The sequence below is a fragment of the Sarcophilus harrisii genome, chromosome 2, assembly GCF_902635505.1.
Source record: "Sarcophilus harrisii chromosome 2, mSarHar1.11, whole genome shotgun sequence".
NCBI lineage: Eukaryota > Metazoa > Chordata > Mammalia > Dasyuromorphia > Dasyuridae > Sarcophilus > Sarcophilus harrisii.
The window spans coordinates 283,949,096-283,975,168 of NC_045427.1; the positions used below are offsets into that span (position 1 = coordinate 283,949,096).

The 26,073-nt window shown below is 35.0% G+C and overlaps 1 protein-coding gene across 4 annotated transcripts in view; it reads left to right on the plus strand.

Annotated features, from left to right (window-relative positions):
- Nucleotides 1-26,073, plus strand: part of PPP4R4 (protein phosphatase 4 regulatory subunit 4) — a 136,044-nt gene that overhangs the window by 102,674 nt on the left and 7,297 nt on the right. For all 4 annotated transcript variants that reach the window (XM_031952338.1, XM_031952339.1, XM_023501450.2 and 1 more), the window contains 8 exons: nucleotides 8,718-8,865; nucleotides 10,055-10,199; nucleotides 19,198-19,239; nucleotides 19,327-19,401; nucleotides 20,989-21,058; nucleotides 22,682-22,765; nucleotides 23,039-23,132; nucleotides 24,561-24,628. In XM_031952338.1, the coding sequence (XP_031808198.1) occupies nucleotides 8,718-8,865; nucleotides 10,055-10,199; nucleotides 19,198-19,239; nucleotides 19,327-19,401; nucleotides 20,989-21,058; nucleotides 22,682-22,765; nucleotides 23,039-23,132; nucleotides 24,561-24,628 (726 nt within the window). The remainder of the gene's footprint in view (nucleotides 1-8,717; nucleotides 8,866-10,054; nucleotides 10,200-19,197; nucleotides 19,240-19,326; nucleotides 19,402-20,988; nucleotides 21,059-22,681; nucleotides 22,766-23,038; nucleotides 23,133-24,560; nucleotides 24,629-26,073) is intronic.

Sequence of the window (26,073 nt, forward strand, 5' to 3'; positions counted from 1 at the left end):
TAATGGACTACCTTAGGAGGAGGCAATGGCATCCTCTTACAGATGTTCTAACAGAGGCTGGATGATGACTCAGTAGTGATGTTTTAGAGGTAATTCTTAAATAGGAACAGTTCTAGTTGGTTTCTGAGATCCTTTCCATCTCTTTAATTCTATACTTATGATGAGCTGCTAGAACTGAAGGTAAGAGATCCCCTAAGAGCAATAGGATCCCTTTGGCCAGTTGCGTAGGTTTTGTGAAAGAATTTGCAAACCCCAATAAATACAGGCATGAAGTTTGTGGCAAAGAATGGGTTTATTTACGATAAGAAAGCAGTAAGCTAAGAAGACAGCTTTCTTAGGGGGCAAACTCCTGATAGGAATTAGCAAAGATGGATTTACAAACCCTTGGTTATATCGGGTTAGTCTTGGCCTGGAGCAGGGGAGCAGTTTGAGTGACTATATACCCCAGGCTGAGATTTCCAGTTGAATGAGATTATTTATCTGGGAGTTGTCTGTGCCCTCCCACAGGCGAGGGGAGGGTTTGAGAGTCAGGAGCACCCTTTCCCCAAAGGTTCCTTTCTAACCCCCCCCCAAAAAAGTGGGCACAGTTTACATCAGGCCTCCCCCAAAATTAAAGGAGACCCAATTTACATCACATACACACACACACACACACACACACAGAGCTATATATTCCTACTTAGTAGCAGAGCTGGAACTAGAATTTGTCTTCTTGATTTGGCCTCTCCTTTTATAATGCCGGAGAAACTGAGGCAAGGTAGAGATTAGAGAGTATTTAATAATTTATTTGAAAGGGAGAGATTTACTGGGACCAAATGGATCTATGGTTTGGTCCCAGGGTTGAATGAGACTATTGTCTCTGAGAATCCAGCAAACAATGAGAGTTCTCAATGAACTATATACATGTGGCTCAGACACAGGGGGTAGACTTAGTCAGGGGCAGAGTCAGGGTGCTGAGAGTGGGAACACGGGACTAATGATCCAGTTCTGACAGGGTGAGGGGAGCCACCCTGGAGATGGGGAGAGACATCTTGATGAGACAGTCTCTGACATCCCAGTCAGTAGCTTTGGATGAGGAGAGGCATTCTCATATTCTAAAACATAAGATCTTTTATCCTTATCAAATATTTTGATAAAAAGGGAGGGGAAGTTTTATAGGACTGAGAAACAGGGAAACTGAGTCAGGACTGGATCAGGATAATTATGGAAACTGAGAACTGTGGCACAACATTCCACACACTCTTCTGAATTTTCAAATCATTGAATTACCTTCCTCTAGAAGGTCTTAGCACCACAATTTTGATCAACCCTATCTAAAGTAAATAAACCAAACTAAAACTAGAAAATTGCAAGAACTTATGCAAGGACCAGTCTCTCCCCAATAACCCCAGAATTATTAGCATGAAACAAAATTCCTCATTTAGGGAGATACACAGGCCTCCCTGTTGCAGAAATAGCAGGTCCTCTGCAGTTGGGGAGCATCTCAGCCAGAGAATCCAGTTTGAGATGCACAGTTCACTGTGAGTTAGGTCTGTGGTCATTTGTGCATTTAACTCAGCCTCTGCTGAGTAGCAGTGTTCCAGACAGTCCTGCTGCCTTAAAAGGGCACCGCAAGTCTGTCAGGGACTCCAAGAGGGAAAAAGTGGGGCCTGAAGTAGTAGCCCCACCTGTACCCTCTGATAGAACAGGAGCTGCTACTAGGAAACAAATTTCTGTGCAAATTATGCAGTTAGAGGTGCCTGCCTCAAGGCAGGCAATCTCGAACTATTAGAGGCCTGATAGCAATACTAATTAAGGAACTGGGGTAACAGGAGTGGAGAAACAGATCAGCGAGACTGCCAGTCCCAGGACAGGGGTCTGATTTCTGGTTGTTTCTAGAAAATAATCCCAAAAATTGAGTCTGCCAGGGAAATTCCATCAGAATAAGGGAATTCAAATTTAAAACATAACCAGCAAATTTTAAGCAAGGAATTAAATAATTTCCAATTCAATCTGAACTAATGAAATAGGGGCAGGGAAGAAGTGCCTAAGAAAAATACATCAGTTTTTCCCAATTTCCTGACCAGTGTCGACCAGTTTCCTTCCTCCCTTTTTTACAAGGAAAAGAAATTATCAAATGACCATTCCACATATATATCCTGAGTGAATCACAATTCCTATACATAACAGAGTACAGTACAGTACTTTTTCCTAAAAGTTTCAGTACAGTACAGTAAGTTTCCTAAAAATCCCTCAAAATACAACAATAAACAGTTTTAACAAATCTTAAACACAGTGATAGTTAAAATTTTAACAATAATTCAACCACTTTCCCACTCTCCAGTATCAGTTCAAATTAGATCAGGAGCCCTGCTTCTTGCTGAGGAGATAGATGCTCTGTCCAGAGAGGGGAAGGGGTGTGGCCATGCTGCCTGCTATCAAAGCTTCAGATGGGCTGATCCATGTCTTAGCAGCAAGCCAATACCTGTAATTTTGACCAAAATCTAGAACAAAAAACACAAAGTTAACAAGTAAAGGTTAGAACAGACTGATACAAAACATGAAGAGGCCAGTATGAATTAGCCAGCAGCTTCTCACTGTGCTAACTGTTAAAAACCTGAATATCCACAGACATAAATATTCAGTAACAGATAGTCATTTGCCAAGTATTCAGTATATAATGATTACATATAACCAGGTTGGAAATAGCAAGGTATACATAGCAAGATATGACATAATGCAATTGCATTAACAATTTATATTGACCATTGCTCTGATCATAGAAATTAGTTACAGGAGGAAAAAATGCAGGGACACAACCATAACATAAGCAGTTAAAACTTAACTTTAAGCAAAACAGGATAAAATAGCTTTAATTCATTTTTACTCCAGTTAATTGTCACACTGTCAGAGGGTGGAGCTTTAAAACTCCCAAATAACATTAATTATAAGCCCAATGAATTTTACTTCTAATAACAAATTCTATTAACCAAGTTTCAGACAAATCCTAAACATATATTTACCGTGACCTTATATTTATGACAGTAAGACTTTGTCTCAGTAAGTTCACTTCTTTAATATCTAAGTAGATGTTTCAATAAGTGAACATTATACATACAAATCAGTTTGCTTTTTAAAATACCCAGCACATAGACAAATATTCCAAATTACATATTGTCCATAACAGAAACATTTTCAAAAGGACAAAAAATACTATTTTCAGAGGTTCTTCAAATGACCTTAGAATATCTTTCTATACAGATATCACATAAAAGAATCCAAGAGGTTCTTAAAAATATTAAACTTTTAGAAATATCATAACCTTATATTGATAACAATAATAAATTTGTTTCAGTAAGTTCACAAGTTATCTTTCATAATTAACAGAAACATTTTCAAAAGGACAAGGAAAAAAACTATTATTTTCAAAAGCCTTTTAAATGATGGGCATAACCTCAGGATACAATCAATTAAACTGCTACAGAATACCCAATTCTACAGAAAAAAATCTGAAAGATTCTTTAAAATATCCTTTAAACCTTTAGAAACAGACCTACCAAATTATAGCTCAATTAACTTAAAAGTGGGCCTATCTCTTGAAATCTTTTGCCAAAGCCAAGTTTCTGCAGAAAGAGGCTGAAACACACTTAATGTATGTGGGGGGGAGGGGATTCCACTTGGCTGCCCTTCCCCCCCACTCCACCTCCCAAAAGGCAGGGGGGAATGAAGGGGAGCTAAACTGCCCCCCCAGGCTTAACTAGGCTGTCCATAGCTGGAGTAGCAGAGAGCAGTGGAGGTGAGTTTAATCTTCACTTTTGAAGACAAAAGATCCCTACCCCACCCAACATTTAGTGGGGTGGGGGTGGGGGTGGGGGTGAGGAGTCACATGGCCATCCTTCCCAATGGACTTTTGCTAAGCTCCAACTTGGCCAGTGTTGAAGCTTTTAGAAAAGTCAGACCCTAACTGGAGACACGTAACCCCTTTTAAGTAAGTTGAGAACTTCACCCCAACAAGTTCTTAAGATCTTACATTCAAAGATAACTAAATCCAGCCTGCATAGGCAACAGTAATTTTAAAACCATTGTAAAATTTCTAATCAGATGTTTTCTCCAGCCAGAGTTCAAAGCAATTAGCATAAACTCCTTTTGTTCTCCAGAGGCTTTATCTAGAGTAACTCAATTCAAGCCACACTTGAATTAAACTGCCGGAATGCCAGTTTTTAAAGTTTAAAATCACAAGTAAATTTTATACTAAGTACAATTGCAACATTGAAACAGCCAATTCCCAAATTTCTTAATTTACCAGAGCTCTGAACCAAACAAATCACAAACAAGTGACAGACAAAAGAATCACACAAAACACACGGACATGACTGAGCAGTTACAACATAAAACAAAACATTTAACACAGACCAGGGGCTATCTGGAAATCTTAGAATAGCCCTGAAGGAAGTTGTCAGCTTGAGAGTCTTCCTTCCCTCCCAGAATCCAAACAGAGATTTTTTTTTTTAATTTAGTCAGATGGTGTCTTAAAAAAAGACACCCAGATTTATATTTTGGAATGTCCAGAGTTGTGCCAACTGGCCCACAGAACCAGATGTGTCTTTAGATGCCAGGTAGTGACCCTGCAGCCAAGGACCCTACTCCCAGAATTTATGCCTGTCAGCATTTCATAATTCTGGGAATCCAGATGCTAGCACATACAGACAGAACAGAACAGGTCTTAAGACATAACGAGATGGTACCCCAAAAGGTGCCCAAACAGACTTACTCTTGTGTGGCCAAAATGGGGTGTCCACCATCAGGTAGTTATGGCTGGAAACTGCTTTCCCAGAGGCTCTAGAAAAAAAAATCCAGGGGCCCGGCCTCTCCAGGCCAAGAATTCAGATCCATAGTCACCCTGAGGCCCAAGGCAGAGACCTGAAAGTCTCTTGTCTCTAATCCTGCCCATTTTCTAACATCTCGCTGGAGCCTCCAAAATATAATGCTGAAGAAACTGCAAGATAGAGATTAGAGAATAATTTAATAATTTATTAAAGGGAGAGATTTACTGGGACCAAATGGATCCAAGGTTTGGTCCCAAGAGACTATCGTCTCCAAGAATCCAGCAAACAACGAATGTTTGTGGCAGCCCTCTTCATAGTGGCCAGAAACTGGAAACTGAGTGGATGCCCATCAGTTGGAGAATGGCTGAATAAATTGTGGTATATGAATATTATGGAATATTACTGTTCTGTAAGAAATGACCAACAGGATGATTTCAGAGAAGCCTGGAGAGACTTACACAAACTGATGCTGAGTGAAGTGAGCAGGACCAGGAGATCATTATATACTTCAACAACAATACTATATGATGACCAGTTCTGATGGACCAGGCCATCCTCAGCAATGAGATGAACCAAATCGTTTCCAATGGAGCAGTAATGAACTGAACCAGCTACACCCAGAGAAAGAACTCTGGGAGATGACTAAGAACCATTATATTGAATTCCCAATCCCTATATTTTTGCCTACCTGCATTTTTGATTTCCTTCACAAGCTAATTGTACAATATTTCAGAGTCTGATTCTTTTTGTACAGCAAAATAACAGTTTGGTCATGTATACTTATTGTGTATCTAATTTATATTTTAATATATTTAACATCTACTGGTCATCCTGCCATCTGGGGGAGGGGGTGGGGGGAAAGAGGGGAAAAATTGGAACAAGAGGTTTGGCAATTGTCAGTGCTGTAAAGTTACCCATACATATAACCTGTAAATAAAAGGCTATTAAAAAAAAAAAAAAAAAGATTCCAGCAAATAATGTGAGTTCTTAAAGACATATATACACTTGGCTCAGATACAGGAGATAGACTGAGGCAGGGGCGGAGTCAGGGTGCTGAGAGCAGGAACGGGACTCTGACAGGGTGGGATGAGCCACTGGAGATGGGGATGACATAATGAGGGGGAGCACCTGGTGGTGGGGAGAGGCAGAGAGGCATCTTGATAAGACAAGTATCTGACATTCCAATAGCTTGGGATGGAGAGGGCATTTTGATATTCTAAAACATAACATCATTTATCCTTATCAAGTATTCTGATAAAGAGGGAGGGGAGGTTTTGCAGGACTGAGCTTTGAGCTGGTTATTATAAACTGAAGCAGAGAAACTGAGTCAAGCCTGGGTCAGGATAATTATGGAAACTGAGAACTGTGGCATAACATTTTCTATTACACCTAATTATGAGTTTGCTTATTTTTTTTCCCTTTCTTAAAAACACAAATTAACATCTATTTTTAAGATTTAAAACGTACAGTGAATACTCCTATCAACAGTGAGAAGGAAAAAAGCTTTTTGATTCATCAAATGTGAATAATAGAACATTAGTGGAAAAAGTGTTGTCTTTGGAGTCAGAAGCCCTGGCTTCAAATATTGACTGCCATGCTGTCTATCTGACCTTGGACAAGTGACTTAATATCACTAAACTTCTGATCTCTGAAATAAGGGGGAAGAGGACTAGATGACTCCTGATTTCATTCCAGCTCTCAATCCCATTATTCTATACTATACCTGCTTCGCCATTTTTTAAATTAGAGAGTGAGGCTGGGCCTTGGATTTCATTGCTATAGTAAATTCTCATTCTCAGTGCAGGTCACCACATTTTCTGCAATTTCATAGTTTTAGCAAGTTGCCTAGAACACCCATGTCTAGCTCTTAAAATCATCTATACATATGACTCCCTGTGGACCACATATCAATTTAGTTTTAAAATGTAATATTATTGTTTTATTATATTTTTATTTATCTTGTTAAATACTTAGCAATTATATTTTAATCTGTTTTGGCTACCTTAGAGAGTGTTGTAAGCCACAGGTGACCTATGGAGGAACGGGGGTAAGTGGAAACTTGAAATCTCTGGTTTGGTCTATTGAGAGATGTAAATTGAGAGATTGAGTGACTTGCCTGTTAACCTACCTGTTCATGTCAATTCTTCCTGGTACTTCCTGGTTTTCCATCTCCTATGCCATGCTGATTCTCTTCCATATGTAAAATTGTGCTAAATATAATTAGGTTTTCTTTGGTTTATCTATTTGATGTAACCAGTGACAATCTCTTAAATTTATTTTCATAGGGCATTCAACTTTGATTTAAGGACTTAATGTGATAAATGGTTTTGTTTGGTGCTTTTTAAAAGAGAAACTTCTATTATTTAGATTTTGAATTGATTTGTTTAAAACATTTTTTCATATTGTTATAAAAATTATAAGGTCCTTTATATTTGTAAATGACTTTGTCCTATCAAAAACACAAAAATAATGTATGTTCATTCATAAATTATTTATTTGATTTATTTATAGATTTATTTAGGGCTTATAAACCAGTGATTTAATAACTAAGTTATTTTATTTATTTATTTTATTTATTTACAGTCTAGCTTTAATATTGGCCTACAAATTATAATTTTCCTACAATTATAAAATTTTGTAATTAAGGTAATTGTAAAATAATGTTATCAAAATATTATTATTTTGATCAATTTAGTTTTAAAATATAATATTATTGTTTTATTATATTTTTATCTTGTTAAATACTTAGCAATTTTTTTTAGTTTTTTCAGATCTTTTCTTTTTTTATTATAGCTTTTTATTGACAGAAACATATGCAAGGGTAATTTTTCAGCATTGACCCTTGCAAAAACTTCTGTTCCAACTTTTCCCCTTCTTCCCTCCATCCCCTCCCCTAGATGGCAGGTAGTTCCATACATATTAAATATGCTAAAGTATATGTTAAATACAATATATGTATACATATTTATACAGTTGTCTTGCTACACAAGAAAAATCGGATTTAGAAAGAAGGTAAAAATAACATGGGAAGAAGAAACAAAAATGCAAGCAAACGATAACAGAAAGAGTGAGGATGCTATGTTGTGATCCACACTCATTTCCCAGTGTTCTTTCTCTGGGTGTAGCTGATTCTGTTCATTACTGATCAATTGGAACTGGTTTGGATCCTCTCATTGTTGAAGAGAGCCGCTTCCATCAGAATTGATCCTCATATAGTATTATTGTTGCTGTGTATAATGATCTCCTGGTTCTGCTCATTTAACTTAGCATCAGTTCTTGTAAGTTTCTCCAGGTTTTTCTGTATTCATCCTGCTGGTCATTTCTTACAGAACAATAATATTCCATAACATTAATATACCACAATTTACCCAACCATTCTTCAATTGATGGGCATCCATTCAGTTTCCAGTTTCTAGCTACTACAAAAAGGGCTGCCGCAAACATTTTTTTAGTAATTATATTTTAATCTATTTTGACTACCTTGAAGAATGTTGTAAGCCACAGGTGATACTATTTTAATGGTATTATCTAATAAAATCCTTTAAGGTTTATAAAGCATTTAAAAATACTAACTGATTTTATCCTTATAAGAACCATTAGAGGTTGGTTCTATTTTTATCTTTATTTTACAAATGGCAATACTAAAGTTAACAGGTTAAATGAATTTCCCAGGGTCTCATGTGTAGCATGTGACTAGCTTACACAGCTAGTAAGTGTCTGAAGCTGCATTTGAACTCTTAAGTCTTCCTGACTCTATAGAGATCTAGCATTCTATTCACTGGAACATCCATAGGTATGATTAAAACTGTCTATGAATTTATTTGCCTTTTTTTCCTCTTCATCCCACATGATTCCATTTGAGATAGAAAAAATAGAAAATTGAATTTATCATAATTTTTTTCTTTTTTTCAGAATTGGGTCAAGGAAAAAGCTACTGGTATAGACTTCGGTTTTTGGACACCTGTGAATTTATTATCGAGCTCTTTTCCAAATCATTTTTCTGTAAATATTTCTTTCTACCTGCTCTTGAGTTGACACATGACCCAGTAGCAAATGTGAGGTATGGCACCAATCCAGTGAAATATTGTATAACAAATCAATTTCCTAAGCACACTCAAGTTGGTTCAAGAACAACTTCTGTATTAAGGGAGGAGTTTGTTGTATTCTGAAATCATTATTGTCCTTAACTAATAAGTGTCATTAGGATTTGGAAATGTATCCCTCTGACACTACCCCAAATTTGCAGGCCAACAAGAGAAAGGTAGCAATTTATCAAAAATGGGTGCGTAGCTTTTCCTTTCTCCTTTGGTTCAGCAAAGTTGCAGCAGAAAAGGGTTGACTTTGATGCAGTTTTAACCATCTGTTCTGTTGTGGTCTCTCTACTGAAACTGCTTCAAACCTGTGTGGTTGACTTTGTCAAATTTTTCTACCTCATTTGTGGTACAAAACAAGTGAATTTCTCATCTTTTCTTATATTTAATTGCCTTGCCACACAATATATTAATATAAAATATAAATATTTGCTGATTTTGACAAAATATTGAGATTTAAATAGAATGTGTCTGAACATATAAACATAAAGGTAAAAATAAACATTTTAAAGTCAGTGTATTGTTTCTTTCTATTTTGGGAAGGAAGGAGGCAAATGAAACTTAAATCACTTTCCCAGGGTCTGTGTGTCTGAGGCCAAATTTGAATTCAGGTCTTCTTGACTCCAAAGCCAGTGTTATATCTGCTCCATTGTATCAGTTCTTAATATTTATTAATAGGGAGCACTGTTTGGAGGAAATTTCATACTCATACACCCCATTATTTCCTTTCTTTAATATAATAAAAGCTTGTTCATTTAAAGTTGTTCCAGGCTCTATGTCCAGTGTTCTCCACTAGGCATTTAGATTCCTGAAGAAAGATTTGGCCTGGCATGTGCTGCCAAGAATAAAGGGGCTTTCATATCTGACAGAACTCTCTTTATATGAATTTTGCATCTCTTTTAAGTTTTGTTAACATAAACTTCAACTCCAAAAGCATTATGACATTTTTTGCATCTTTGTTAGAAAAAGCTGGCAATCTGACTGCATTCTGTGAAAATGTGCCAAAAAGAATTACAGAGGATATCAGAGAAATTTAAAACCTTATTTTGTTTAAGATCCATATAAGAATTCTTTAAGCACACCAATTTATGGTTATTTTTTATTAGAATCAGGAATGGCTATATACCAGAGTTTAAATGCTATTCCTCTTTTCTATAGAATGAAACTCTGCTACCTTTTGCCCAAAGTGAAATCTACTCTCAAGATTCCTGCGGACAAACATTTACTTCAGCAGTTAGAATTGTGTGTAAGAAAACTCCTCTGTCAAGAAAAAGATAAAGATGTTTTGGCTATTGTAAAACGAGTAAGTATAATCTTCACAAAATTGTGTTTATGACACTTTTGATAAACTTGGGGACATGACAACAGGCCTGAAAGTTGCCCGGAAAATAGAAAAGGTTTTGTAACTTGCCCAGGCCCACACAGCTGGGGTATGGGGGATTTGGACACAAGTCTTCCTGATCTTGAAGCCAGCTTTTTATCTCCAAGACACTAAACCTCTCAAGATGATGAAAATGATGATGATCATTACTTCACTGCTCTGGCTCTTGGGATTAAGAAAAATTCATGTAAATCCTTTATTTTAAGAATAGGAATTAGAAAACATCCTACATCAGCATATGTAATTTTTTATCTAAGAGAATTAAAATTTCTTGATATAAACTTGATATAAAACCACTAGTGGGTGGACACAGCTGACTAAGACTTCACAATAAAACATTATTGAATTCAAGTGAACAAAAAGCCTTTGTTCATGAAATTAGCATCTATTTCATAAAACATTGAAGCTGGAAAGGTCCTTAATGATCTAAGCCACTCTTAACATTTTACAAATAAAGAAACTGAAGCCAAAAATGGTTAAAGGAATTGGCAAAGTATACATATAATTTGCTGACAGAAGCAGGCAACTAGATCCCGGTCTCCTTACTCCCAATTCAATGCCTGTTCCACTGTGCCACATGACTTTCTGCTTTCAAACATATATACGTGTGTGTGTGTGTGTGTGTGTGTGTGTGTGTGCATCACTCCTAAAGAATTGTCTTAATGGCATGGAGCAGGAAGATAAGGAGATAAAGTGGAGCATAAACTTCAAATAATCATGAATCACTTGAATATAATTAATATTTTTACAAAGTCATAGTAAACCTATTTTTGTGAATTTGACTTGGAATATAAAGAAATATAGTTGGTTCCTTATCATTCATTTGCATAGAATATTATTTTAAGTTTATTGACTGATAATGACTTTAGATTTAGAGCCAGCAAAAATTGTTCTGTCTCACTGCAGTAATAAAGGAATTTGCCTTTCAAATAATTTTGACAGTCTTTAAGTATTGGAATACTTAATGGAATTCTCCAAACTGTGGGAACCTTTTCATAAGGATAACCAGTAAACTGCAAGTTATTCATAACAGATTTTCAGTATATCTTTTCTCCTTTAGTTCAAAATTTGGCCTTTTTGATATCATTTGGCTTGACCATACTTGATTTATTTTTGATTCATATAATTTTAATTCTTTGAAATGTAAATTCTTTAAAAATAACTATAAAACTCTCGAGCAGTAGTATATATGCCTAAATATAAACTTTTTAAAAATTTTACTATCCCCAGAAAATCCTACCTTGGCTTCTTACAGATGTTCATAATGGCAAATGGCTAAAGAATTATCTAGGAATATCTATGTGGATGGGGGAGTTAGTTCCTGCAGTGAAAAAATTATCTCCAAAAGATTATACAAGCTGAAAATTCAGAGAGGTTTAACAAAGATTTAATAGACTTTTGGATGATAGTCACATAATGGGTTATCAAAGGTTTGTAAGTGACATCCCATTAATAGTTCTAATCATAAGATTAATGTTAAGGAGGGGATCATGCCTTAAAGCACACCATCACATAAAGCTTTTTCAAAATCTTGAAATCAGAAAAAAATCTCCCTTTTTACCACAATCTCTAGTCCTCTTCCTGTTCCTTATTCCTTTCACATCAGTCCCTTGACTCTTTATCTTTTCTTTTAACTTATCAACTCTGTCCTGATCTCTCTTTCCTCCATATTTAATCTTAACACCATGATCAGCCATTTCTGTTTTGCCTTCTCTTCTGACTTTGTATTGCCCATTCCCCAACCTTCCACTTGACTTTCTACTTCTGACCTTCAACTCAGGTTCACTTCTCCTTTAATCCTTCTCTGTTCCTTATAAGTGGCCACACACTGCTAGGGGATCTATCAAAAATGTATGAATGAGTGAATAAAAAAATCATTTATTGGAAGCTTACTATGTGCAAAGACACTGAGGATATAAATAAGACGAACATTGTTCTCTAGGACTCTCATGATAATGGGGAGACGATGCATATGAAAGGTTTCAGCTACAAGTCAAATTGGAAAAGTCCCATGATCCTTATTGTGCTGCAACAAAGTAGATGGTAATGACTCTTCTTTAATAGGTTTCAAATGGTGCAAATATTGAACCATTTGAAAGTGCCAAGGACTCAACTAGACCCTTAACCACAGCACAATAAATGTTTTATTTCTCTTGGGATTCTTGATCTTCCTTGCAGCCTTCAGCACTGTCAATTACCCTCTTCTTGTTATTCTTTTCTTTGGAGATTTTCATTTACACTGCTCTCTCTTGGTTCTACTTCTACCAGTCTGAACACTCCTGAGATTCCTTGATGCTTCTTCATTCAGGAAATTCCTGCTAACCATAGGTATCCCACAGAGCTCTCTCCTGAGGTCTAATCTCATCTCTCTATATGTTATTCACTTTGTGACCTGATCATCTTTCATGAATTCATTACCATCTCTCTACTGATGACTCTCAAATTACTTATCCAGCCATGACCTCTCTTCTGACTTCTAGTCTTGCAGCTCCAGCTGTCTATTAGACATCTCAAACTGGGTGTCCTGTATTCATTTTAACACAGCACTTATAAAATTGAAGTCATCATCATCTTCCCTCTTTCCCTTGTTCCAAACTTCTCTATTACTTTTGAAGGCACTACTGACCTTCCAGTCACTGAGACTCACACCTAAGGTGTCATCTTGGACTCCTCATTCTCTGTCTATCTCTCTCTGTGCACACACACAGACACAGACACACAAACACTCTGCCTATCAATTTTACTTTTGTAGCGGCAATCCCCCATTCTACAAGAATCTTTTCCCAGTCCTCATTAATCATAGTGCCTTCCCTCTGTTATTTATCCCGGTTAGCTTGTTTGTATAAGTTTGTTTCTTTGTTGTCTCCCCAGTTAAACCAGAGCCCTTTGAGAGAAAAGTTCTTTCCTTGTATCCCTAGCACTTAGCATGGTGCCTCACACATATTTACTGACTGATTTCATTATTTCCAAAACAACTACTACCAACTTCCCATTTTATCTTTGTTAGGTAGGGGCCTTCAGATTGGTCTGCTGCTTCAGGTTTAGAATTGGAATGAAATAGGACACAAATGAGACATGTAACATTTTTAAAAAGGAGGTCTGCTTTAGTCATAACAGTGAAATAATATTAAGGAAGAAATACTGTTGACTCCCTTGAGTACAAGCTTCCCTATTTCTATGTTAGCCATATTGATCTTCAGCTTAGAAGCATGAGGAAGGAGCTCCTGATTCTTTTCATGCTAAATCGTGTACTTAGGAACCCAGGAAGATGTATCAGTGGTTCAAATCTGTAGAAAACAAAATCCTGAACCCCAAATGAGGATACAGAATATAAACAACCAACCAATGAGTGAAGTGAAGCAGTTAGACTGTTGTTAGTTCTTGAAGGAAGCAGGGATGAAACTCAAATAAGCTCATATACTTTAGAGAATCCATGCTATAGCCTTTTATACCCTTTTCCCAGTCATAGAGTTCCTCCCTCATGGCTGGGGTGATGAGGTTAACATTCTTTCCCAATTTTCCTACAACATACGTCCATTAATATGTCCCTCCCCACAGCAAAAATTGTATGACTATTAATATGAACCTTAGTTTATTCTGAGGAGGAGAAATTAATATTTATGAAGCAATTAAGCATGCATACTCTAGCTAAGCTTTGACCTTTGTCCTATTTTCAGCTTTTTTTTTTTTTTTTTTAACTTCTTAACTAGTTTTGCCCAGTTTTACCTAGTTTCAGTAGGTTTCAGGAGTTCCTCTGGACTACTTCATCCCTATGGGAATATTATTGTTTCTCACAATCCCTCCTTTTTCTTTTTGACTGTTTTTATGTTTCCATATTATTCAATTTCCCTTCAGATTTTTCTAGGGCAAGAGAAGAAACCTCTTCCAATTGCTCGTGTTTCTTCATTAGGAATAGAATACTCTGTTAATATTGAAGTGAATTTTTCTAGGCCAAGGAGATCCCAACAAGTCTTTGTACCAGTCTCTTAGACAAGGGATTATGTAATCTCCCACAGCCATTAAAACTCCGCCTACCACAATAGGGAGGTTATGATAGAGACTGCCATCCTCTTCCATTTGTAAGTCCTTGTGAAGTCTTAGTTATAGTCCTTTTAGATGCAGTATTATTTGGAATAAAAATACAGCAACTACCTCCTATCATTTTACATACTCCCCCTTTCTCTGCTAATAGCATATCTAGAACCAATCTGTTTTTCCAGATCATCTGACTAGTAGAGATTAATTGTTCTGTTATTCCATTTACTTCATATCTAGTATAATGATTTTGTTGATTATAATAGATATAATTAATTGAATCCACATTTTTGTTAATAGTGGCCCACCAGAATAGGATTGATTTCTTAAATTCATTAGGTTTTCCCCTTGATACTCCTATACTATCTAAATAAATTTTCATCAAATGACCCATATGGTGAACTTCTCTTATTCCTTTTGAAATTGATTATTTGACCCTCACTTCCTTTCTCAGATGCCAAGGTGAAAGGAATAGCCAATTGGATTAGTGCACAGATGCTTGCCCAATCCCCAGGCAGATTAGGACAGAAAGTGTTTCTTTCACAGTTCCCCCAAAGGTCAGCTCGAAGTATATTCATTATATCCATCTCTGAAAAATTACCAGAGTTATCCCCACTTATTATCCCCATTGCAGCTTTGAATATATGAAGATAAGGTCCCTCGGTCTTGGACTCCTTCACCCTGTCATGAGAGACAAGCCAAATGATTTCCTGAACCTGGACAAAAGACTGGTATAGGTTTAGTGTTCCCCTTCTTCCCAGAAAGAAATGGGTAGGACTAAGCACTCCCATCCTTTTCAGGAGTATTACCCTGGAAGGGGAGCACCATGCACTTGAATTCATTCTCATATTTCTCCATGCCTAAGGGAAATGGTACTATCTGGACAGTGGGGTGACTAGTTGCTTAAGCATAGTACAGTATATTTTACCTAGTGTACCCAGGCATTGGTATTTCCATATCCTATTTCTGTCTTCATTGTTTGTCTTTATCCTTAACCTCAATAACTTCCACAACTTTAGGGTTATTTGGAGATTCCCACTCCTTTATTGGAGGTGCTATGGTTGTTGAATTGTGGTCCTTTTTCACCCATTTTAAGAACTTTGATGCCAAATCTCCCTTAGGATTTTATACCTGTCACATCTATCTCCAAACCATAGGTCTAATCTACCCTTTGATTTGCATTTTGGATAATCAGAATTGCCAGATTACATTTGAATTTTTGACAAATAGGTTTAGGTGTCTCCCTTTAAACATACTTAACCTTGCAGTCAATTCTGATTTCTTGTACCTAGATTCCAACGCATTTTAAGCTGTAGTAAATCAAACATTATCCCAATGTCTATATGGAGTCCTAACAAAGTCACTTTCTCAGGGCATAAACATTTATCATAACTGCTTAATTGCCTTTGACTAGTCAAATCTCTACATTTTATAATTTGGCAGGCCTCAAATTGAATTGTCTGTGGATTTGTTTTTTCAATTATATTTATCCATATTTTATCTGGTTATCCATATCCATATTTTAACTGGTTTTCTTCTATCCTTTTTAGTCATAAACATTTTTGAAGCAGGGAGAAGGAAGCTACAATAGCTGTATACTAAGTTCATCATTAGCAACAGTCCCTCATAAGCTTCCTGACTATTCCAGTATATTAATGTTTCTCATCCTGAAGGTTCCGTAAACAGAGGGGTCATTAACACATGCATTCTTGTGGGTTCCCTGAACAAGGCTGCCTCTTTAACCTTCTCATCTGCTAATATATTTTCCTTCATCTCAAATATCTCTTCTCTCTATTGTCCACTCACATGTACTATGGCAGTCTTGTTTGGGAACAATAAGCTATCCAGCACCTGTTTTACCAATTCCCTTACATTAATTTCTTCCCTTTTCTGTTTTTTATTCTTCTATCAAACTAAAATTTGCTTTACTTTAAAGTAAAGAGGCAGGATTGATACAGAATTCAGTCACTAATATTAAATAATTTTTTTCCTCATTAATACTGAAATGGAGGGACACTAACCCCTGTCCTGCACTCCTGAAACCATATCTTTGTTTGAACTCTGTCTGTAGTCAGAACTATGTCACTAGCTTTTCCTCCCCTAATGCAGATGGTATTTTCTGTTTTCAATTGTGGGTACACTTGGCTCCCAGATGTGCCTCCTTAAACTTTATTTATCACCAAAGATCTTGACAACTTGACAAGCATAAAGTTTAAAGAAATATTGTCTCCTTGTTAACTTTTGCCACCCGCCTGGGAATGGAATTTTGAGTGTAATAAATGTTTTGGAATATTCTTGTGTTTTTTTCCTATAAATATGTGTCCCTGAAACTGCTCAGTGCTGACTCCCCAAGTCTTGTACTTGTGGGCTCAGTCACTGGACAACAATAAACCCTCTTAAATTTACATTATTTTAGCTGTCCTATATTTTCTCTAGCCCAGGTATTTCAATACAACCTCATATTTTAATACTTGTTAATTCCCTCTTAATTTTGGGGAAGAGTACTTTCACAATTCCCTTAATTCTTTAAGCATTCGTTTTCCTCTTCCCCTCTGAAATGAGATATCCTAAGTGCCTAACTCCCTTCTCATACTGTAATAAAACCTTGTTTCCCTAGGAAATTTAATAGAGTATTTGTTACTTCTGTTACCTTATTTTTCTTTTCTCTTGATATCAACAGATCATTCACATATTGCAGTAAAATTATTCCTTTTAGAACTGAGAATATCTCTAACAGTTGTTCTAAAACTTGTCTAAATAGATTTGGAGACTCTAAAATCCTTGAGATAAAACAGTCCATGTAAATTGGTGCAGACTTTTTTTTGGCTATGGAAATACAGAAATGTAACTCTTTACTGTTTCTCACAAGCCTTCATCCTCTGGGCCAGTAAAGTCTCAAGGGCAGTTTTAATACATTTTAAAAGAAAACTAGCCTACTCTATATGGAATAGGACCTTATATTATTCCTACTATACTCATAAATAAAAAACTATTTTAAAAAAATTCCTACTATGTTCCTCAAACAAGTACAAAATATTTTTCTATTCTTTATGCACTCATAAAAGCTTTGAAGTCATCCAACATGAACTCTCTCAACTCTTTACAAGATAATCTATATTCTTTGCTTTTCCCTTCTCACCACCCCTCATCCTTCAAGTTCTTAAAGGTTCCTATTTCTACCACTCCACTGAATAGCTCTCTTTATTGCTTAATTCAATGAGCTTCCTTCTGTATGTTCCTTATTAAAGTCCTCTGGCATTTAAAGTTCTTTATATTCTTTCCTACTTTTCCAGAAGTTTTCTAATTCTCTGTGCTGCACTCTGCAGTCTGGCTCCTCTGGCCCATTTGCAGTTTCTCAAACACAACACTTCATTTCTGTATGTCACCCAGGCCTGGAATAATTTGCCTCCTCACCTCCACTTTTAATTTTCTTGGATTCCTTCGAAACTGACCTTCTTCAGGAGGTCATTATTAATCTCTGCAGATGCTAGGCCTTTTCTATTTGAGATTACTTTCTATCTACTCTGTATGTCTTGTATTTACCTAGTTATATACATGTTGTCCTACCCTTTGTAGTGTGTTTTGTGGAGGGTAGAGACCCAGTTTTTGTCTTTGTTTATGTGTACAATGCTTAACAAAATCCCTGACATATAGTAAGCATTTAATAATATATGCATATAAACTGACTGTCAAAGGCAGAATTCTGTCCTAGCTAAACTATTGGTCTTTCATAATGTGGTATTTATTATGTTTTGTTTTGGTCTAGTATATTCTGACATGGTAAAAAGAAATTTTCTAGACTGAAGCCTCAAAGTTGGTCATATCTACTACAGTCTTAGCATCCTCATTAGCTAGCTTGTCATAAGCTTATAATGTAAAATATATCAGAAAAAATATTTTCAATAAAAGAACACAATATAGCTTGGCTTAGGTATCTATAGCCATAAGATAAAAAAATTAATCTTTTATATGTTGGTTAATTAAAATTCAGATTGTTTTGGTTGAGAATTAATAGAATCAGTTAAACTGAATCTACTTATAAGGAATAAAATAAGTAAATAATAGGCATAAAGAATAGGTACAAACTATTTCAAAGTCTGATTCTTTTTGTACAGCAAAATAACTGTTTAGACATGTATACTTATATTGTATTTAATTTATACTTTAACATTTAACATGTATTGGTCAACCTGCCATCTGGAGGAGGGGATGGAGGGAAGGAGGGAAAAATTGGAACAAAGGGTTTGGCAATGGTCAATGCTGTAAAATTACCCATGCATATAACTTGTAAATAAAAAGCTATAATAAATTTTTAAAAAAAAAGAATAGGTACAAGATATTATGGAAAATATAAACTATATGTATAAGTTAGTTGAGGTATCTAGGAGTGGTACAGTGGATAAGAGTGCTAGACATAGTGGCAAGAAGACCTGAGTTCAAGTCCTACTTCAGATGTTTATTAGCTATATAATTCTGGGCAGGTCACTTAACCTCTCCCAGCTTCAGTTTCTTCATTTGCAAAATGATGATAATAAGAGCAGCTACCTTGCAGAATATGAGGCAACATATGCAAAGTGCTTTGGAAACCTTAAAGCAACTTTGAAATGCTAGCTATCATCATCATCATCATTATATTTACAGCATATTTACATTATATTTTTCTTCTGTAGGTCAACAATATGTTAAAAGATATGATGTGCTGATTTCATAGAATTTTCAAGCCTAGAATTGGAGGGACTTGTTAAAAGTCTTCTGCTCCAGTTTACCATGATAGAGATTTTTTTCTTCAAGTTTTCCTCCTTGTATATTTTTAAGAAATAGTTGCTTGATTTGAGTTACTATTTTGGAATAAATAATAGTAATCAAAATTTTAACTTTTTTTTAGACTGTGTTAGAGTTGGACAGAATGGAAATGTCTATGGATGCTGTAAGTAGACAGTTCATTTTGAAAGGAATATTTAAATTTTTTGGTAAACTCATTATTAATGTTTTATAATTTCATTTTAAATTTCAGTTTCAAAAAAGGTTTTATGAAAAAGATTTATTGGATCAAGAGAAAGAAAGAGAAGAGCTCCTTCTTTTGGAAATGGTAGGTTTGGTTTGGTTTTGTTATTTGTCCACAGATCACAACTATACATTTAGGACTAAATAAATAATAAGAATAATTCCACCTATTTTTTCTTAAAAAATTAAAAAGATCTAACACTTTTTATTAAAGCCTTTCATAAATTAGAAAGATATCTATCTTTCTCTGATTGTTTTCATTGAATTTGGTGGAAGGAAAGAAGACAAAGTAGGGAATTCCTACTTTAACGAATTTCTGTTTGTATTTGGTCTTTTCTGTGATATTGAGGAGATTTCTAGACAAAAACCATAGCACCCCGCTGGTCTTAATGTCCTCTCCATCATGTTATGTTGTTAGCTAGTGTGGTTCCAAAACCACAGCACAATTTCCCTTGAGGATGTGATTGCCTCATCTGGAGTAATCCATTTATCTTATACCCTCCTGTTGCATTGAACTTCTTTTAGCAAGTACATGAAGTTGATTACAATAACTGCTATGCTCAAAAACCTTCAATGATGGTCCATTTCCTACCAAATAAAACCACTTTTTTTTTTTCAGACTGTTAACAAAGGGCCTCCATAGTCTTATTCCAATTATTCTTTCTGACATCAACTCACCCTGCTTTCCTTCCAAGTACCCTGTATTCTAGTCACTGTTTTCCTAAGTAGAACCTGTTATTCTCCTGTCTCCTTGTCTTTGTTCATGTTTGTTACCTTCCTTTTCAGATCTCTTAAGTAAAATCATACTCTGCAGATCCCAGTTCAAATGTCACTTTTCTCTTGTAGCCTTTTCCCCGGACCAAAGCAGTTTCTCCTTCCTGTGAATTATCATAGCATTCTGTAACTCTTATGTGTTTTTAAGTCATTTTTTATTTTACATATCCATCCAGAAATGAACCATGATTTTTCTTCAAAGATGATTTGGGTAAAATCCTCATCATTATCCTATAATCATTATCTTTTAGTGTTTGCTTTTTTTTCCCCTTTAAAATAGATTTAATGTTAAATTTAGAATTTTCCTTTTTCTGTCCTTCTATTCACACAATTTCAGGACTTCAGAATCATTCTGGATTCTTCCTTTTACTTCATCCCTTAGGGCAGTGGTTCTCAAACTTTTGTTCTCTGTATCTTCATGTTGTTAAAAAACTATCGAGGATCTGTTCAAAGAGTTTTTGTTCACATGGGTTATATTTATAGCTATTTACTATATTAGAAATAAAAAATAATTTTGAATTTGTACACCCTCTGAAAGGGTTTCAGAGACCCCAACAATTCTTTGGACTACGCTTTGAGGATCACTGCCTTAGGGCTTAATAGTAGTTGCAAGGTATTCTTGACTTTACCTCTATAATATATTTTATTCATCCCCTCTCTCCAATAATACTTTTCAAAAAATGTTGATTTATTGTTTTTGGCACATCTTCCATGAAAAATCAAAAGGGACTCAAAAAACCTTGTGGCATCATTAAATATGTTTTGAAAACGTGTTTTATGTTTCTAATAAGCATTTCCATTTGTAGGAAATTAAATGTCATTTCGAAGCTTAAGATCACTTTCATTACAGAAATTTTAAGATTTTCTTAAACTGTATTACCTTACTTATGATTCACAGGAGCAACTAGAAAAAGAGAAGCAGCAAAATGAGGGAAGACCTAGTAGTGATAAAATTTTTGAAAAGAAACGTAAGTCATTTACATTCCTTACCTTCATTTTTTAATGATTGAATTATAAAGAACAATACTCAGTTTTTATCTTGATAGGGACTATAGGAACTATTACTTCTTTTTTTCCTTTAATAATTTGCATGATAGTGTTTCAGAATATAAAAATACAAATTATACTATTAATAAAATATGTAATTTTAGTTCTCTTTGAAGAAAAGATTGAGGGTGATAAAAACTCTTTTGTTGTTGATAACACTAAGAAAGTTTGACTCTGTCACTCATTAAACATTTATTGAGAACTTAACTGTGTCAGGCACTGTACTAAGCATTGATGATACAGAGAAAAGCAAAAGACAATTCCTGAAGTCAAGGAACTCTTGACTTCAAGTCTTATTGGGGAGACCACAAACAATTATGTACAGGTAAGCTAGATACAAGATAAATAGGAAGTAATTAAAAGAGTTGAAGGCACCAAAATTAAGAGGAATTTGGATTTCCTGTAGAGGATGAGATTTTAGTTGAAACATAAAGTCAGGGAAGTCTGTAGGCAGAGTAAAGAAAGGAGAGCATTCCAGGCCTAGAGGAAGGCCCGAGAAAATGTCTGGAGCTAAGAGGTGGAGTGTTTTATTCTCCTGAACAGCTAGAAGGCCAAGTCCCTGAATTGAATATACTTGGAGGGCTGGTATAAGGTGAAAGAAGACTGGAAAGGTAGGGAAAGTCTAGATTTTGAGGGGCTTTGAATGTCAAACAGCATTTTGTATGATGCTGGAGAAATTGGGAGCCACTAAAATGTATTGGGAGTGAGGTGACATGGTCAGACCTGAACTGTTGGAAAATCACTTTATTACTTTGGTGGTAGTGATGATGGAGATAGGCAGATCCACTAACAAGCTATTACAGTAGTCCAAATAAGAGGTCATGAAGGTCCACACTAGGTAGGTTGCATTGTGTAGAGGGGGAAAAGGAGTATATTTAATATTTTTTAAAGTGAAATTGACAGGCCTTAACAATTGCTTGGATATATGGGCTGAAAGATAGTGAAGAATCCAAGATGATAACCTAGTTTGTGAGACTGTGTGACTGGGAGAATCATGTTTCCCTTTACAGTGATAGAGAATGTTTGACAAGGGAAAATCTCTAGAGGGAGGGAAAGATAATGAGTTGTTTTGGATTTTATTAAGTTTATAATGTCTATTGAACATCCAGTTCAAAATGTCTGAAAGGCAGTTGGAGATACAAGATTAGAGTTTAGCAGAGAGATTTAGGGAAATTTGAGAATCATCAACATAAACAAGGTAATTATATTCTTGGGCATTGCTATAATACAGAGAAAGAAAAAGGCCTAGATAGAACCCAAAGAACATCTGTGATTAGAGGGCATGACCTGGATAAGTATCTACCAAAGAAGCCATAGAAGGAACAGTCAGATATTAGGAGCACTAGGAGGGATTGAGCACTGAGTGATGAATACCAAAGTCTAAGGTGTATGAAGTAAGGATATATGAAAAAAGTACTAAAATTTAGGTGATATGTGGAAAAAAACAGATTTTGGAATCTCATTTCCTAATGTTATATATGTATGGAACTTGGTAAGAACTGAATGATAAAAATAATGACAACACTTTTAACATAAAATTTTAGGTAGAGACAATAAAACAACAGCTGTTCTTCCGAAAACCATTCCTATGAGTGTTGCGGGATCATCTTCATGCACCCCTTCTACAAGTAAGGAACAACTTTCTTTTATGTTATTTTGCTCTTTTTATATACATTAATTGTGGGGAAAGAGTTGGCACTTACAGAATGTATTAGAGGATATAACTTTTACATCTTCTTATTAGTTTTTATGTTTTTAATGTAGTGTACAATTGAAATACCTTGTTAGACTGTTTTTCAGTTAGCTTTGTCTGCTATAACAACTTAAATAGGTCTTTTTTTGGTAAGTAAAAATTTTAAAAAGCACAGTTTAAAATTTTTATTTTAACTTATTTTCTCTAGGCAAAGAAATTAAAAAATCCAAATTGGTAAGAAGCCAATCCTTCAGTAGTCAAGCTCTTCATCCTAAATATGGCAACTTAGAAAAGTGTACTGGGTATGTCTTAAGTTCTAGTCCTTTACTTGTAAGCAATGATTATAAATTTTATTCTCTTGCCCTAATTCATTATTTTTATTTAGATTCCCAAGAAAACAATTACAGAATTGATCACAAGTTCTTTTGTTGTTTTTGTTGAATCTTTTTTAGTTGTATCTGACTCTTCATGACCCTATTTGGAATTTTCTTGGCTAATGTACTGGAGTGGCTTGCCATTTCCTTCACCAACTCATTATACAGATGAGGAAACTTGAGGCAAAAATTTGCCCACACAGTTACTTAGCATCTGAGCCCAGATTTGAACTCAGAAAGATGAATCTTCCTGACTGCAGGACTGACACGCTATTCACTGTGCCACCCAGTTATCCTATTTCTTTTGTATTCAATTCAAAATTATCATTTATATGTAAGGCTTTGTAAAAGATACAGTGATAGAAAGATAAGATATGATCCTGAAGTTAAAAAAAAAAACTTACACCTTATGGGGGAAGATACCTACACATATTAATCAAAGGATTTCTGAGCTGGAGGGGACTGCAAAGGTAATCTAGTCCAATCTCTCTTTAAATAATAACCCTCTACAATATATGTTGACAAGGGATCATCCATGATGTACTTGCTCTACTGAGGTTGAACCCATTGTCTCCAGAGGCCATTCATTCAATTTTTGGATAGTTTTAATTATTAGTAAGTTTTTCCTTATGTTAAATCAAAACTTACCTCTTTACAATGTCTATACATAGCTATGATATAAATAATTTGATATAGAGTAGTGTAAGGAAAGTAAATGCAAAGGAGATGTCCAGAAAAAGTGTTATGAAAAGTTTGAGGCAAGACGAGATCACCCTTATCCTAATGGTAGTCAGAGAAGGCTCCTTGAAAGAGGTGATTCCTAACTTGGGCCTTAAGGTAGTGAATAAGCATACATTCTTATTAAAATATCACTTTAAAAAGCTATTCAATATATCAGTTTTGTGAGACTACTGCCCAAGAAGCAGAAGTCCCAGAACATGGAGGAAGCATCATGTCTTAAAACTGTGTAACAACATATACAGGAATCATTACGTAACTTTTATTTGGGTGAAAGGAGCTTCATTGATCTAGCATGTAACTGATAAAAAGGGACTTAATCTGAAGAAATGAAAATGATTATAGGAATACTTACCTGTCTTTAAATGCCTCAGCACTGCATAGAAACTAAAATTTCCATTAAAATTCTTTAAAGGTACAAGTTCACATTCAAAGTAGAATTTTCAAATGTTTGTAGTAAAAAGTAATTTTCTTGGGAATGTTTTTTTTAAGATCCTCAGATATTTTATTTGTTGAAACATTTGATTTGAATATTAAATATTTGAATCGATATTAAATCAAATATTCCTGAATGTTCTTCCACTTTAAATGTTCCACAAAATTTATTTTCTTTTTCAGTAAAAATTCTACAACAGGATATGCTTCTGTCTCAGGGATTGGAAAGCCTTCTGTGCTTTCATATACTGGTAAGTATCAACTGTGGTATGTCTTAAGCTTAATAAAAATAACTCATTCTTGAACTTAACCTAGTTAAACATTTCTTCACTTCTAGGTACAGCATTTTCTCTTAAAACCCTATGGAAATAAAAACTTTTTCAAGTGGGTGAAAGGACATTTGAATACATTGTTTGGTTTTTACAGTGCTATAAGCCAACTACACAATAATTTGAAGAGAGAAAAGACAAAATGTCAGGATGAAAGACTCAGGATGAGTCTTTGAAAGCAAGTTTAGACACAGATGTCTTCCAGAGATTAATAACTGATAGATGTTATTCTGTATTTATATTAGACTTTATAAAGTCATAATAGAATTTACATGATGAATCTTTGGCAAAAGAAAATGTGGCGTTAAAATTGATAGTTGCTAAAGGTATCCATTTAACTTTCTACATTGTAAGCATTGGTAGAGATTTTTGACAATAATTAAATCTGTTTCCTCTTTTCATTGTCAGCAATAATGAATCTACTTAAAAGTGCTTTAAAAACAATTGAAAAAAGAATTCAAAGGCTCCATCACCTACTTTTGTTTCTATAATTTGGGTTATATATTGAATATTCATCTTTTCTATACTTTTCATGATGTCCTCTATAAATTCACAGATAGTGTATACCTGCATTCACACTGCTCAAGTGTAAGAGGCATTAAACACCAACTAAAGTATCCAGAGACTCAGTAATATAAATGTCAAGTTGCCTTTAACATGAGCTTTTGGAGCTAGGCAGTAGATGTATTTCCATTGTGGATTTGCATGGCATAGTCCAAGTTAGAGATAATTTTGAATAGCAACAGAGTTCAGCAAATTGTCAGGGGCAATCAATCAGCCCCTTACGGATTTTTCTGCACCCATGGTTTTTTGTGATAGACAAGAAATTATTTGTTCCAAAATATGCTGATATATGAAATAAGTAATATTTGATGATCACCTAAATTAATGTTTTCAGTTCTCTAATTTACTTTGCCATTATGTACTTGGCCTTCAAGATTCAGAAGAGAATGTAAACATACTCTTTTAAGTCTAGTATTAGTGAACATTAGTATATTCTGGCATGGTGGGAGGAATGAACCACCTATGATTTTATTGGTTCATTTAAAAATACTATATTGGTCAAAATATTTATATCACTTTCTCCATAAGGTGATTTATATAAACAAACTTTAAAAAATGAGTTGAAGATTAAGAAGGAAAAGAGATGGCCAGGACTTCAAAAATATCATATTGGTCAAAATATTTATATCAGTTCCCCTAAAAGGTGGTTTTTATAAACCTTAAAAAAATTGAAGATTACAAAGGAAAATGAGATGGCAAAGAATTGTGTTTCTAAGAATCAAATATTTTTGAATAGAAAGAAATGGACTTTTTTGTTTTTAAACTCTCCTTGAGAGCAGGGTCTATATTTTGCTTTTCATTGT